The following is a 13,354-nucleotide window of genomic DNA, read 5'->3' as shown; positions in this document are numbered from 1 at the left end:
GCTTTCTCAAAGATGAAAGTCCTGTTTATCTGATGGGGACAGTTTTGGTGTCTACTAGGTCTTCCAGGTGGTTGTTAGGAGGCTCATTTTCTCTGTAGCTTTTCATCAATTTTTGAGGCCCAAGTTTGGAACATTTTGATAGATTTGGTTTTATGCTTAGTGTTTCAAGTTTTTATGTTGTTTACTGTTAAATATGGTTTATTTTGTACTTAACAGTCATTTTGACTGGAAACACTAATCTACGGAGCTCTGCTGGTGACAGTATAAAAAAACAATGGATATAAAATATCTCATTCATGCCATGCGTTAATGTGGCGTGGCCACGACTTAGTAAGGCACGGGAACACGATAATTAAGTCATGGTCACGACTTAGTCAGGTGTGAGAACGAGATCATGCCTTATCAAGCTGTGGTCAAGGTTTAATTATGTCATTCACACGAATGACATAAGTCGTGGCCATGCATTAGGATCTCATTTGTACGCCTTAATAAGTGGTGGCCACTACTTAATTATCTCATTCCCATGCCTTACTAAGGTGTGGCCATGTATTATTTTTTATTTATATGGGATGTCACCAGCAAGGCTCTGTACTAATCATATTTTGGTGGAAATCTAGGCCACTTTAGGAATGAGGTCCCTGTGAGATCTTAAAGGAACAGTTAGGAACAGTAGGCTGGAGCATCTAATACCTACGTTTATGGAAATTGAGACCAGTTCTGCACTAACCTAGTTATTTTTATATTTTTTCAACATCTTGAGAGGCTAATAGCCAGAAAATCTCAGACAGGGGGTCTGTACATTCTCTACCGTGTGTTTGAATGATGGTTTCATGGTGGCTAAATTCATGATAATGAACAAACCTCAATCCTGTGACCAGACATGAGTGATACAAACTTTATTTAAGCACAAATCATTCATATAGACAATGTGACATTTCACAATGAAGGACTAACCCGACTACTTCAATGACTCTGCGATCAGTACATGCAGGCATCATGAATTAAAGATGGTTCATAATGTTGTTGGCCTCATGGTTGCTCAGATGATCTCAAAACTGCAGGATTACCATCGCTGTTGGGTAAAAGTAAAACAAATGTTGAGTTAGAGGGTATGGTACACATCATTGGTGGCTTATAGGGGAATTTTTCAAAATTTTTACATAATGTAATGGCTTGATGTGAAAAACTCATTCAGGTTTGGTGTGAAATGTTCCGTTCTAGAGAAACGTTTTATGTCAGAATTGTTTAAAGTGGTGGTGATAGGAACCAGATGTCTGAAGAGTTTAATGCCTCTAAAAGCTCCCTAAATGTGTTTTGCCTAAAATGTATTTTAATCAGTTTATTTTACCCTATTCACAGTGGAGGAATACATGAAGGGTGCACTAAGGCAAAAAAAGTTCCCAAAGAAAACTTATATTGTCAGATTTATGACTATTTTACCATCATCAACATTACATATAATAACTCAGAAGACACATGGAGGTTCACTGGTGGTTTTGGATAGTGAATAAAATGGCTATATTTGTGTTGTAGTCATGGTGACCCCTGGTTCCTATCACCACCACTGTAAAGAAATCAGAGTCTCTACAATGAACCATTTCACACCAGACCACTCTGAATGACTGTTTACCTCAGTATAGTACAGTGTTCAATAATCAGTATGATCTGATGAAATAATAGTGTGACATTCAATCTACAACTTAAAAGAGAAGAAAATAGGGATTCTCCGTTCAACATACTTGAGCGACAGGTGCAGTAGGTCTTCCTTCAAAGTACATAAAGTCCTACAGAAGAAATAAACAAGAAGTTTTAGTAAGACAGTAAACAAGAAGTGGATTAGTAAGTGATGATCCACCCTGCTTCCAAAATGTCCTCTTTTTAAAACTTTACCTTTACAACATCCACATTCTAGAGCTTGTTATTCAATAGCTAGATGGACAACAATGCAAAATTAGTTATAATTAAGTTAAAAGAGTGAGGACTGGACCTGCCTGAACTGAAACTCTCAGTTCTAATGCTGCTATCTATATATCCACTATGTTTTGTTAATACTTTTGTTAATAATGTTGAGATTTTTTTAAATGTAATATGTATGTATATGCAAAATCTATTCATTTATCTATATTTTCTTTATTTAACTCCATGGACAGCACTGTGCAAAAGTCAGAGACCACCCTTCATTTATTTAATTCCCAGTCAAAACAGCCATTAAGTACAATAAGTATCTATTGACAAATGTATAAGTTGTACTTTATGGCTATTTTGATAAAATAACAATTGGATGAATGAGGGTGGTCTCTGACAGTATTGTATATGTGAATCATACGAGCTCCATAAAAATAGAAATTCTTATAGATATTTATTTTGTGTTTATTTTTGCTGCCCAGTAGCTTGTTTCCATCAAACTGCCTTTAGTAATTAAAAAGTTGTCATGGGTAGCCGCTGTTGCCACACAGCAAGAAGGGTCTTCGATTCACCAGCCAGGTGATCAGTCCAGCTCTACCTCCCCTTCACACGCATAAATCTGTTATTTTTCCCTAAGGAAAGTTTCCAGTGCAAAATTTCTGGTATCGATAAACAATTTTTCCACTAAAGTTCATTGGAAAAAATAGTACAGACAATTTCCATTTCCATAGCCTTCGTTTGTAAACTTTTTTGAAATGTTAAAATGTTTTGCATGAAAAAATTGGAAACTTAACTACTGACATTGCTTTTACACCAAACCACCACATTGCATGGGTTCAGCACTTTTTAACAAAAGCTTGGAGGATAATGGTTAAATACCTCTAGGCTGCTTTGACCCTAAAAAATGACATTTTTGCTGCTTACAATAAGGAAACAGGCTCCGAGCACAGTGGCCTTTATCTTTACGTCCAGATCCATTGGGAACTGCAGGCCGTAGTTGTCAGCGTTAGTAAATGTCTCCTGCACAAAATCTGTTGGCTGCTTGAAGATGCCACCAACAAGAGATGAAGTATCCAGCGTCTTAATCTGATTCCAAACAAAAAGAGCATTAGTTTTTGATATGTGCTATATGGCCAAAAGTATGTGGACACCACATCTATATGAGCTTGTTGGATATCCCATTCCAAACCTGTGGGCATTAGTATGGAGTATGTAAGTCATACTTTTGCGACTATAACAGCCTCCACTATTCTGGGAAGCTTCCCACAAGATTTTGGAGTGTGTCTGTGGGAATTTGTGGTCTTTCAGTCAAAGGAGCATTTGTGAGGTCAGGTACCGGTGTTGGATGAGGAGGCCTGGCTCACAATCAATATTTCAGGTGTTCAGTGGGGTTGAGGTCAGGACTCTGTGCAGGCCACTGGAGTTCCTCCACACCAAACACCATCAAACCATGTCTTTATGGACCTTGCACTACAAAATCAGAAGGATATAACAATCTAAAATGTGCTTTAGACCAGTACTACAGCTGACGCTTGGCATTGTGCATAGTGAGTTTAGGCTAGTGTGCAGCTGTTGGGCAATGGATCCCATTTAATGAAGCTCCTGACACCCAGTTTATGCACTAATGTTGCTTCCAGGAGAGTTTGGTACTCTGAGTGATGCAACACAGGATAGGCGATTTATATGTGCTATGCGCTTCATTGCTGCCTTGCCCTGTGAGTTTGCGTGGTAAAAAACTTTGAAAAGTGGTGGGTCAAACACCCGCTCACCCTTGTGGTTCCGACAGCCCTGACATGTTCTACCACTTTGTGCTCCAATTCACAATAACAGCTCTCACAGTTGACTGCAGCAGATCTAGCAGGGCAGGAATTTCACAAACTGACCTGTGGCAAAGGTGGTATTCTATGACAGTGCCACGTTTAGAGTAACTGAGTTCTTCTCTACAGCCTATTCTACTGCCAGTGTTTGTCTATGGAGATTGCTTGGCTATGTGCTTGATTTCATACACCTGTTATCAACAGATGTGACTGAAGCACCTGAACTGAATAATGTGAGGGGTGTCCACATACTTTTGGCCACATAGCGTAGCATAGATATTGCTTATTTTCAGAGGATTTTGAACCTTTTCTATACAGATGAATTAATATGTACATGAAATACAATTATTTTGAGTTACCTTGAAGTAAACTTGTGAGCCGCATGAGCCCATGCAGCATTGTCCATCGATCTTCAGCACAGGCTTCCTCCTTTCGTTCAGAATGGTAAACTTTGGGAGACAAGGATGCCAGTTTTGAGTGACGTATCCAATGGGCTTTCCTCGAGGGGCATGAACCTCCAACTGAAAAAGCAAAGGCCATAAATGAATACACATTTAAAGCGGTTATAGTGATAAGTGGGACAAAAATATAAATTTAAATAATCCCAGGCTTATAATAATAATAGTAATAATAATAATAATTTTATTTATATATATAAATGTGGAAATGATTCAATTAAATTTTACAAAGCTCAGATAGAACAGGAACTGCTAGGCTAACAGTGCTAACAAACACTGGAAGTAAACAATCACCAAAATTATTTTCACAAATACAGGTCAAAATCTTGCTTCAAATTACATCAATAAGCTGTGTAAACTTACTTTAAAACAAGATTTAGTAAAATGGCATTGACAGGCTTTATTTGCACAGTTAAGCTAAAACTGGAACTACGTTATTATCCGCATAACGTCCAGCTTTCTGCACTTAAATTCTGGGAGGTTTTAGCATAGCGACCTGGGGCCATATTACAGAAACTTCTTAAGTCTGAAATCTTATCTGCTCAGTCACCATGACAACTTTAGCTAGGACTGAATTTAGGACAGAAGCTGTTACAGAACAACAGTTCTTAAGTTCGTAATCTTAAATCTCCAGATAAGAAAACAGTATTACAGAAACATCCTAACTAGACAGAATTTCCTAAATTCTGTCCTAACTTTAAGATAAACATCTGAGCTTATTAACTAATGTTTTAACCGTCTGTTTCTATTGTTTTGTGCAGTGACAGTCACAGTTCACTATAACCAGCATAATGATGTTACATTTATCTACATCGAAAACTGTGCTTTGTGAGATTTGTTTTCTAACAACGTTTTAAAAGCACCAGACGCTGCAAACTCGATCTCCACTGTCCCCTCTTATTACCTTCGGGTGTTTGATAAAATGTTTGATAAAATCTCTTCAGATACAGTATTACAGTGATGGTGAATAATGAGGAGACAGAGCTGAACGGGTGTCTGTTTATTAGGAGGAGTAACGTCAGCGCGCTCGGCTAAAGCGCTTGGGAAACTGAAACTGTGGAACAGCGACGCTCTGATACACAGCACGAAGCGCTGATACTCTAAACAATATAAAAGAACAATAATCTTAACTCTCAGTTTATCGCGCTTTGGTTTTATTTGACCTTTTTACCTCAGTAACGGTAGCTAACGTTAGCTGCCTGGCTAACTAACTTGATTATGTGTTTACGTTTCAGCTGTGCGCGTATGGTCGGTTGCCTGGTAACAGACATGACAGTTGATTGTCGACTTTAATCGGTTAAGTTAGGATTTCCTGACTTGAGATAAGAAAAGATGCTGTAAGATAAGATTCTTAAATTAAGATAAGATTTGCTTCTGTAATACCAATTTGTGAAAAATCTTATATTGACCTGTCAGATCTTAAAGTAAGACAAAAAGCAGCATCTTATCTCAAGTCAGGAAATCTTGACTTACTCGATCGAAGTCGACAATCAACTGTCACGTCTGTTACCTAGCAACCGACCATACGCGCACAGCTGAAACGTAAACACATAATCAAGTTAGTTAGCCAGGCAGCTAACGTTAGCTAAAGTTACTGAGGTAAAAAAGGTCAAACAAAACTAAAGCGCGATAAACTGAAAGTTAAGAATGTTGTGTCAGCTCCCCCTGCTGTTTATCAGACCGTCGCTGCGTCTTCAACCATTATTTTGCTTAGCAAACATAGCCTACTGTTTAAAAACCACATTGCTTGACAGATGAATTGTACTGCATGTTGCAGTTATTATCAATAATAACTTAAAATACTTATTGAACATTGGTGCATGCAACCACTTTTGGCTCAGAGCTTCATTCTAAATAGTTTTACATATAAATGACATTGAACACCATTCCAGAGCATCACTGGGATACAATAGCTGTTATTCTAGTGCTGTACACTGTTACGGTCAACATGAACTTCTCACCTCCTGAAGGCAGCAAGGACAACAGCAGCTGCTGCAGTTCAGTGACCGCTCCAGAGTGAAGGCCTCTCTTCTCGAGTTGTCCGTCAAGCTGATGGTGAAAGATCTCGAGGAGCCGCAGCACATCCGGTTACAGCTATTGTTCTCCTCAGCAGCAAAGAACATCTGCTGTCCAGCAGCGTCCTTCACTATGTAATTGTTGTTGGTGGGCGTTCCTGAAATGACTGAGGGAAGCATAGCTTATGCTGTTATGACTGTCTCTATACTGATATGCTTTGTGGTCACTTTATTTGGTACACCTGCTTGTAAATGCCAATTGTAAAACATTCAGTTCTGTTAGTGTTGATGTTGAAGGGAAAGGTCAGAGGAGAATGACCACTCTTTCAAATAAACAGAAAGGCCACGGAGAGACTAGTATTTGTCAAGTTGTCCCTGTGAACATATCTTGAGATTTCTGCTAAGAGCAGGAAGGTGAAGCTATAGTAGGCAAGTGATTGACAAAGGTGGGCAATTGAAGACTGCAGCTGAGACTGGATGTACAGTACTGTGCATAAGTCAGAGACCACCAGAGGCAATTCTACTTTCTTTAGTAAAGAAAATGGTTCTTTACAGAACAATGACACTCAAAGAACCCTTTGCATGGTTAAAGAGTTCTTTTGCATCATGAACGGGTTCTTCAGATTGATGGTGAATGTGTTTTATATGGTTCTGCGTAGAAACTTTTTGAAAAGGGTTCTATATAAAACCATGATCACTCAAAGAACACTCTGCATGATTAAAGGGTTCTATGCATCGTGAAAGTGTCCTTCGGATTAATGGAGGATGTGCTGTAGTTGGTTCTTTATAGAACGTTTTTCAAAAGTGTTCGATACAGCACCAAAAAGGGTTCTTCTATTGTGATGTCAGGTTTGTTACAATAACGGAACCTTTTTTGGTGCTACATAGAACTCTTTTTAAAAACTTCTATTGTAACAGGCTTGACTTTTTTGGTGGAATTTATTTTAGCCATCTACAGTACATTCTCCATCAGTCTGAAGAACCATTTAATGATGCAATGAACTCTTTAATCACTCTTGGAGTGTTCATGGTTCTATAAAGAACCATTTTCTTTACTGAAGAATTCTTAAAGAGCAATCTTTTTTTTTTTAGTGTTTCAGTTGACAGGCCAAAAACAAATATAGCCATTTTATTTACTATCCCAAACCACCAGTGAACCTACATGTGTGAAGTCAAGAAGTAAATATGCTATGATCAACCAAGATAGGAATGTGTGAATATATATGAATGTTTTTGTTTGTTGTCATGTCTGGACTGTGACAATACCTTCCAACAGGTCTATTTGTTGATGAACAAGCAGTCGCTCAACCTGTAAGAGTGATTAAAAGCATGTTAACATGGAAATAATTAAATATATTTGTGTTATTTACAACCCCTATTCCAGTTGGGACAGTATGTGAAATGCTAATGACAAAAGAAAAAACAGCTGTGCAACCATAAAGGGCCTTTGTTGTTGTATTTTGAGCTTAATAAGACATGTTTTCAATGGGAGACAGTTCTGGACTGCAGGCAGGCCAGTCCAGCACCTGTACTCTCTGATTACACAGCCATGCTGTTGAAACACAGTTTCTTGGTGCTGTCATGTCGAAATAAGCATGGACGTTGCTGAAGAAGACGGTGTCTAGAAGGCAGCATATGTTGTTCCAAAATGTGTTAATGGTGCTTTTATAGATGTGCAGGTTATCCACTAATACCCCCATACAATTTTGAACTTTACGCTGGTAACAATTTGGATGATCCTAAATACATAATCTGGCCCAGAGAAATCAGCAGTGTTTCTGAATACTGTTGCTATATGGCTTCCACTGTGCATAGTACAGTCTTAACTTGCGATTGTGGATGGAGCGATGAGTGGTGTTCATTGACGACGCTTTATCCAAGTATTCCCGAACCCATGAAGTGATATCCATGCTGGTTTTCATGGTATCCATGCAGCGCTGTCTGAGGAGTCGAAGGTCACTGGCGTTCGGTTGTGGTTTTTGCCCTTGCCCTTTACACACAGTGATATCTCCGGATTCCTTGGATCTTTTGATGATATTATGCACTGTAGAGGGTGAAAATCTTTGCAATCTCTGTCTGAGGAACGTTATTTTTAAACTGTCAGACTTTTGCTTATGCATTTTCAGAATTAACATATATATATATATATATATATATATATATATATATATATATATATATATATAAAATGAGGCTGATAAGGTAAAAAATGATACTGTTTTGTTTAAAAAGAGGTCAAAGTCGATTAATAAATCACTTCTGTTTTTATGTGCATTTTACCTACTGTGCCAACTTTTATGGACTTGTGTTTGTATATTGTCGCAACATTGTTATAACAGCCCTACCTGAGCCAGGCTCTCCAGTCCAGTGGGGCAGTTTATCAGCCGTTGTGGTATTTGAGCTACGAAGAAATGTCAAAAACCAGGTCAGTGAGCTAGAAAAAGTACCAAACAGTGGTGTGTAACATTGCTGTGGATGGAAAAGTGGCACCAAGGTTTTAGTTTGGGGTTTATTGCTGCCTAACCACTATTCAGACGGTTCATTTGGTCAAACCAATGAGGCCACATCCTGCAGTCTTTCTCAAAAATCTACTGAAGTGCCTTATTATGCTGTAGGTATTTATAGATATATAGGTAGATATGAAAATTACTGTGCAGAAGTCTTAGGCTGTCTGAGAAGATGCAATGTAAAGGTGTTTATCTGGGTGCTAAGCGGATATTTGCTCAAAGAAGTCTAATATTAACACTAATAAATAAACATTAATAGTGATTTTATGATTATATGTTTAAGAAATTTAGATTTGAGATTGTATTACTTTAATATAGGCAAAAAAAGACTTGCTGCTGAGATAGAGTTATGTAAATAATTATAGTAAATAAATCAAATTTTTTATTTTAAATAAAGTAGCTGTGAGCTGGTTAGAAGCACAAAGTTTGTTTTGAGATTTGAACTTGATGCCTCCAGCCATCACACAGATTTGTTAATTTTCACCATCAGCCCTCCTGGTCGAACTTAAAGGCCTGATTAGCCAAACCAGCTATTGCTGTCGGTCAAACTGTTGATTTTCTGGGTGAAAATAAGTTAAAACATCCTCTACAGGGAAATTCATGGCAAATTTTAGTGCAAAGTTTCTATTAATTTTTTGGTTTAAAATTTTGAGGAAAAATAAACATAGAATATAAAATTAAGCTAATAAGCAGTAATTTTGTATTAGAATGTGCAGACGTGTGTTCATTTATTTTCACGTAGAAAACCAACAACACGTGGAATTGGATCAGGGTGCTGAAAGTTTTGCATACAGCTGTAGATGATAAATACATATAATACTGAGCATCCTTGAGGAGAGGTTTGGGAATGGTTAAACAAACACATTGACATAAAAGCTCTACTACTTGTTTATTATAATATTTGAGTGTTCTTGTATATATATATATATATATATATATATATATATATATATATATATATATATATATATATATGTTGTTGAAACTCTGCCTGTCTTCTTGTGGTTTTTTAATAAACATTCATTTCATTCATTGATCCATCTATTGTTTCTTCTTTCTCCCAAAAGAAGACTTGCTGGGACAGTTTATTACTGTAGATGGTCTCTGTCTAACTAAAGAAAACTTAAACTAATAGTTCCGACCTAACACTGACCTCTGCACTGGACAAAATATTTAGCACTGACTTTCATACTTAATTTATCAATCAAGAAATAAATGTCATAAAATAAAAAAATAAATAATAAAAATAAATGTCATAATGTCATAGAAAGTATTAAATTCTATTAAAATTAAATAACTTTCTGATAATGTAAACACTGTGTTACACTAATTTTATGTTTTAAAACAAATTATGAGAAACTCTTTTGCCATTATGTGTTTTGCCAGATAGAACCTTATAACTCCAAGCAGAAACCGAGTTCTTAGGATTAGAGGGTTCTGTTTGCATTTGACCTGTTCCAAAAAACGCATTTACAAATTTGGTAGGATTTTGATATTGTACATTTACAGTAACTTTAGGGTGTCTGTCATTGTCAAGTATTAAAGAGGCGTGTTCCACATATCAGTTTTGCTGTTTGGAATCTTAATATCTCAATATCTTAATAAGCTCAATATCTCAAAACTGCTCAGAATTCCAAGGGGACGCTATATATATATATATGTTGCTGTTGTCGGAAGAAAACCTTGTATCTCCAAAATGGTAAGTTTACAGGAGAAGAAAAAAACCTGCTTCACTTTTAATGTAAGTCAATGGAACCAGACTTTTTCCAAGTCATTTGGGGTCATTTTCTTTTACTCCATTCATCATGAAATTTGCATACAATGTAAAGGACAACATATATTTTCAAATTATGTCAAAAACTGAAAAATGTCAAAAATGGACATACACAGTGATATATATATATATATATATATATATACATATATATATATATATATATATATATATATATATATCATATATATGTGCGTATATATATATATATATATATATTTACACCACACACACATATATATATTTATCTTAGCTGCTAACATACATTTTCTAATTTTCTATATTTTTTGTTTTATGGATTATGCACTTACCTGATGTAGCCATCCCCCTCCAAAATCTATGGGGTAGAAAATCATCGCCCATTAAAAAATCTACCACATCCTGAATGAAGAGTGAGAAAATGCAGATGATCTTATTGAAATGCTGATTTTCACAACAGACTTAAATACTCACAGGATCAATAGGTGATATTCAGATGATAATGTCCCTCTCTCTCTCTCTCTCTCTCTCTGAGCAAACGTGTGAAATGTACAGTTGTATTTAGTAGAGTGGGGCGGCGCATATGAATGTGATTGATTGTGCATGTTGAACTCAGTGAGCCTCATTCAGCTACCATTCTTAAGAAGAAATTCCTTCTTAAAAGCCACAGATGATTCTGTCATTCAGCAGTGTTTTCTCATCTGGGATTTGTTCCTAGGTGAGAACAGAATCTACACACACTCAAGAGCACAAAGGTGAGAACAGTTCTGCAGTTTACACTTTTTTCTTAGGATCTTTCTCAAGAACACATTTAAGATGAAACTTAGGAAGTTAGTGGAGAATGAGGCCCAACGTTTTTGGAGCTAAAAATAGTGTTTTTAACATTTTGCTGTTTTTTTCTTCATTACATATTTATTTTAATGAATATTCATGAACTGATGATGACTAAAATCTACAAGATATTTACTATACTGTCCCGTACAGAAATCTGATATATGGCAATATGGGTTTCACATATATGATGTATATTATCACATAAGGATTTCCCTCATATCCAACTCATATGAGTCACATGTGGACATATATGTGATGTAAATACCAACTTATTTGAAACTGGCCATTGTTTAAATATGGGACACATATTTCAGCCATATATTAACATATATGTCTAATATTTTAAACAATATCTCACAGAAAGCATTATTCACATACGGAAGGCATATATTACTGATATATGTTGCAGTAAAAGCAATAAAACATGATGATTATGAAAATACTGTTCCCTGACACATTAAATATTAAAAAATAAATAATTTTAATATTTAAAAGCAAACAGATACCATAGAAACAATTAAATCTGTACTGGTATGTATTCAACCATGTACCAGACGTGTATGTATGTTCCACATATTATGCACAAATATCAAATATTTAATACTTATACAGTGTAAATGTACATATATTTTGAAATGTGTCTGATCCTTTATGATATGTGTTTGTATGCCTGTATATCAGATGTCCGTATGGGAAACAAATAATGTTAAGGTTATAAGGGACTCTTTAGTTGGACATTTGCCTGTTTATACCAGTGTTTTGTAAGGAATAACAAAGACAGCTCTGAGTTGAGTTAAAAATAAGAAAAGAGGAAGGAAAAGACTGCTCTCTCTCTCTCTCTCTCTCTCTCTCTCTCTCTCTCTGTGTGTGTTTGTCTCTGTATCTCCCTCTCTTCATTTGTAGATAAATATTTAAAGATAATATAAGAATATATTAAAACGGGGTCGTCACTTTAGTCAGCCTGCCTGGTGATTCCATAAAAACATTTTTTCACGATACGTGTTACCCAAAGCTCTCTCAGTGTTATTAGTCATACAGCTACATTCATAACCATCCCAGCCTCTAAAACCATTTGCAGAGTCGTCAATTCAATGCATCCATTTCTGCGGAGTAAAGTAGGTGGACTTTTAACTTGTTAATTCTTCCACCGGAAAAAGGCGTCGTTTTAGGCAGAAAACCACATTTGGTGCAACACCGCAGCGCGTCTCCTTAGTGCTGAAGTGGAAGCTGTTTTGAGTTTATCGAACCTTTTATTTCCAACTATTGGAAATATTAAAGTATTTGATTCGGTTATTTTATACGAACGTAAACAATACTTAGTACAACAAAAAAAAATATCTAAGGCTGAATCACGTGGTAACGAGGAGAGAGAGAGAGAGAGAGAGAGAGAGAGAGAGAGAGAGAGAGAGAGAGAGAGAGTTATTAAATTATTAATCACATTAAAAAGGAATGTGAGGCTTTGTATCAGCCTGCTGACGCTGCATGTTTTATTAGAACAAAAAATGTAGACAAAAATATGCGGATGTGTCATTTTTAAATTTGTTTAGGAATAAAAAAAATAATAAAACAAATTTTATTATATATTAATAAATAATAATAAAATCTGTTTTATTCTAAATTATCGTTGCCAGCCTTTTTATGCGCCCATGCGAATATATTTTGCATATTGTCTTTCTAATATTCACTATACGCAGCTGTGTGGGAAAGTTTTGCCACCCCTGTTCAAATGAGGTTTTCTTGATTTTCTAAGTGAAAATAATGTACAGTAGCAGCTGTTCTACTGAATTTCACATATTATGGGAAAAAATAAACCTTAAATGTGGCCTCTGCATCACATTTTATGTGTAACGTTTTCCCAATATGTTAAACTTAGCAAATAAATCCAAAACGTGCAGTAAAATTTCCAGATGAAAATGCCGTATTTAATTTTGTTCCCTGTAGAGAATGCGTTTAGTAGCATATCACTGCATGTTACTAAAAATATTTGTTATTAGTAATACGACTATATCTAAAAGCATTTCAGTGGGTCTGAAAACATTTGTTTGCGAGGCAAAGGGGGGGACTT

General features: G+C 36.1%; 1 protein-coding gene across 1 annotated transcript; it reads right to left on the bottom strand.

Annotated features, from left to right (window-relative positions):
• Positions 1-1,730: 1,730 nt before the first annotated feature.
• LOC118825426 (phospholipid scramblase 1-like) lies at positions 1,731-9,892 on the bottom strand. The gene is made up of 7 exons (XM_036596011.1): positions 9,856-9,892; positions 8,541-8,596; positions 7,462-7,504; positions 6,142-6,362; positions 4,082-4,243; positions 2,830-2,991; positions 1,731-1,784 (listed from the first exon to the last, which is right to left on the bottom strand). Exons 1-7 carry the CDS (start codon positions 9,890-9,892, stop codon positions 1,731-1,733), a joined length of 735 nt encoding a protein of 244 aa, XP_036451904.1.
• Positions 9,893-13,354: the final 3,462 nt, after the last annotated feature.

Source organism: Colossoma macropomum, unplaced genomic scaffold (genome assembly GCF_904425465.1).
Source record: "Colossoma macropomum unplaced genomic scaffold, Colossoma_macropomum, whole genome shotgun sequence".
In the NCBI taxonomy this organism is placed as follows: domain Eukaryota; kingdom Metazoa; phylum Chordata; class Actinopteri; order Characiformes; family Serrasalmidae; genus Colossoma; species Colossoma macropomum.
Note: the sequence above shows the minus strand (reverse complement) of the source record. Positions and strands in the feature narration are given on the sequence as shown.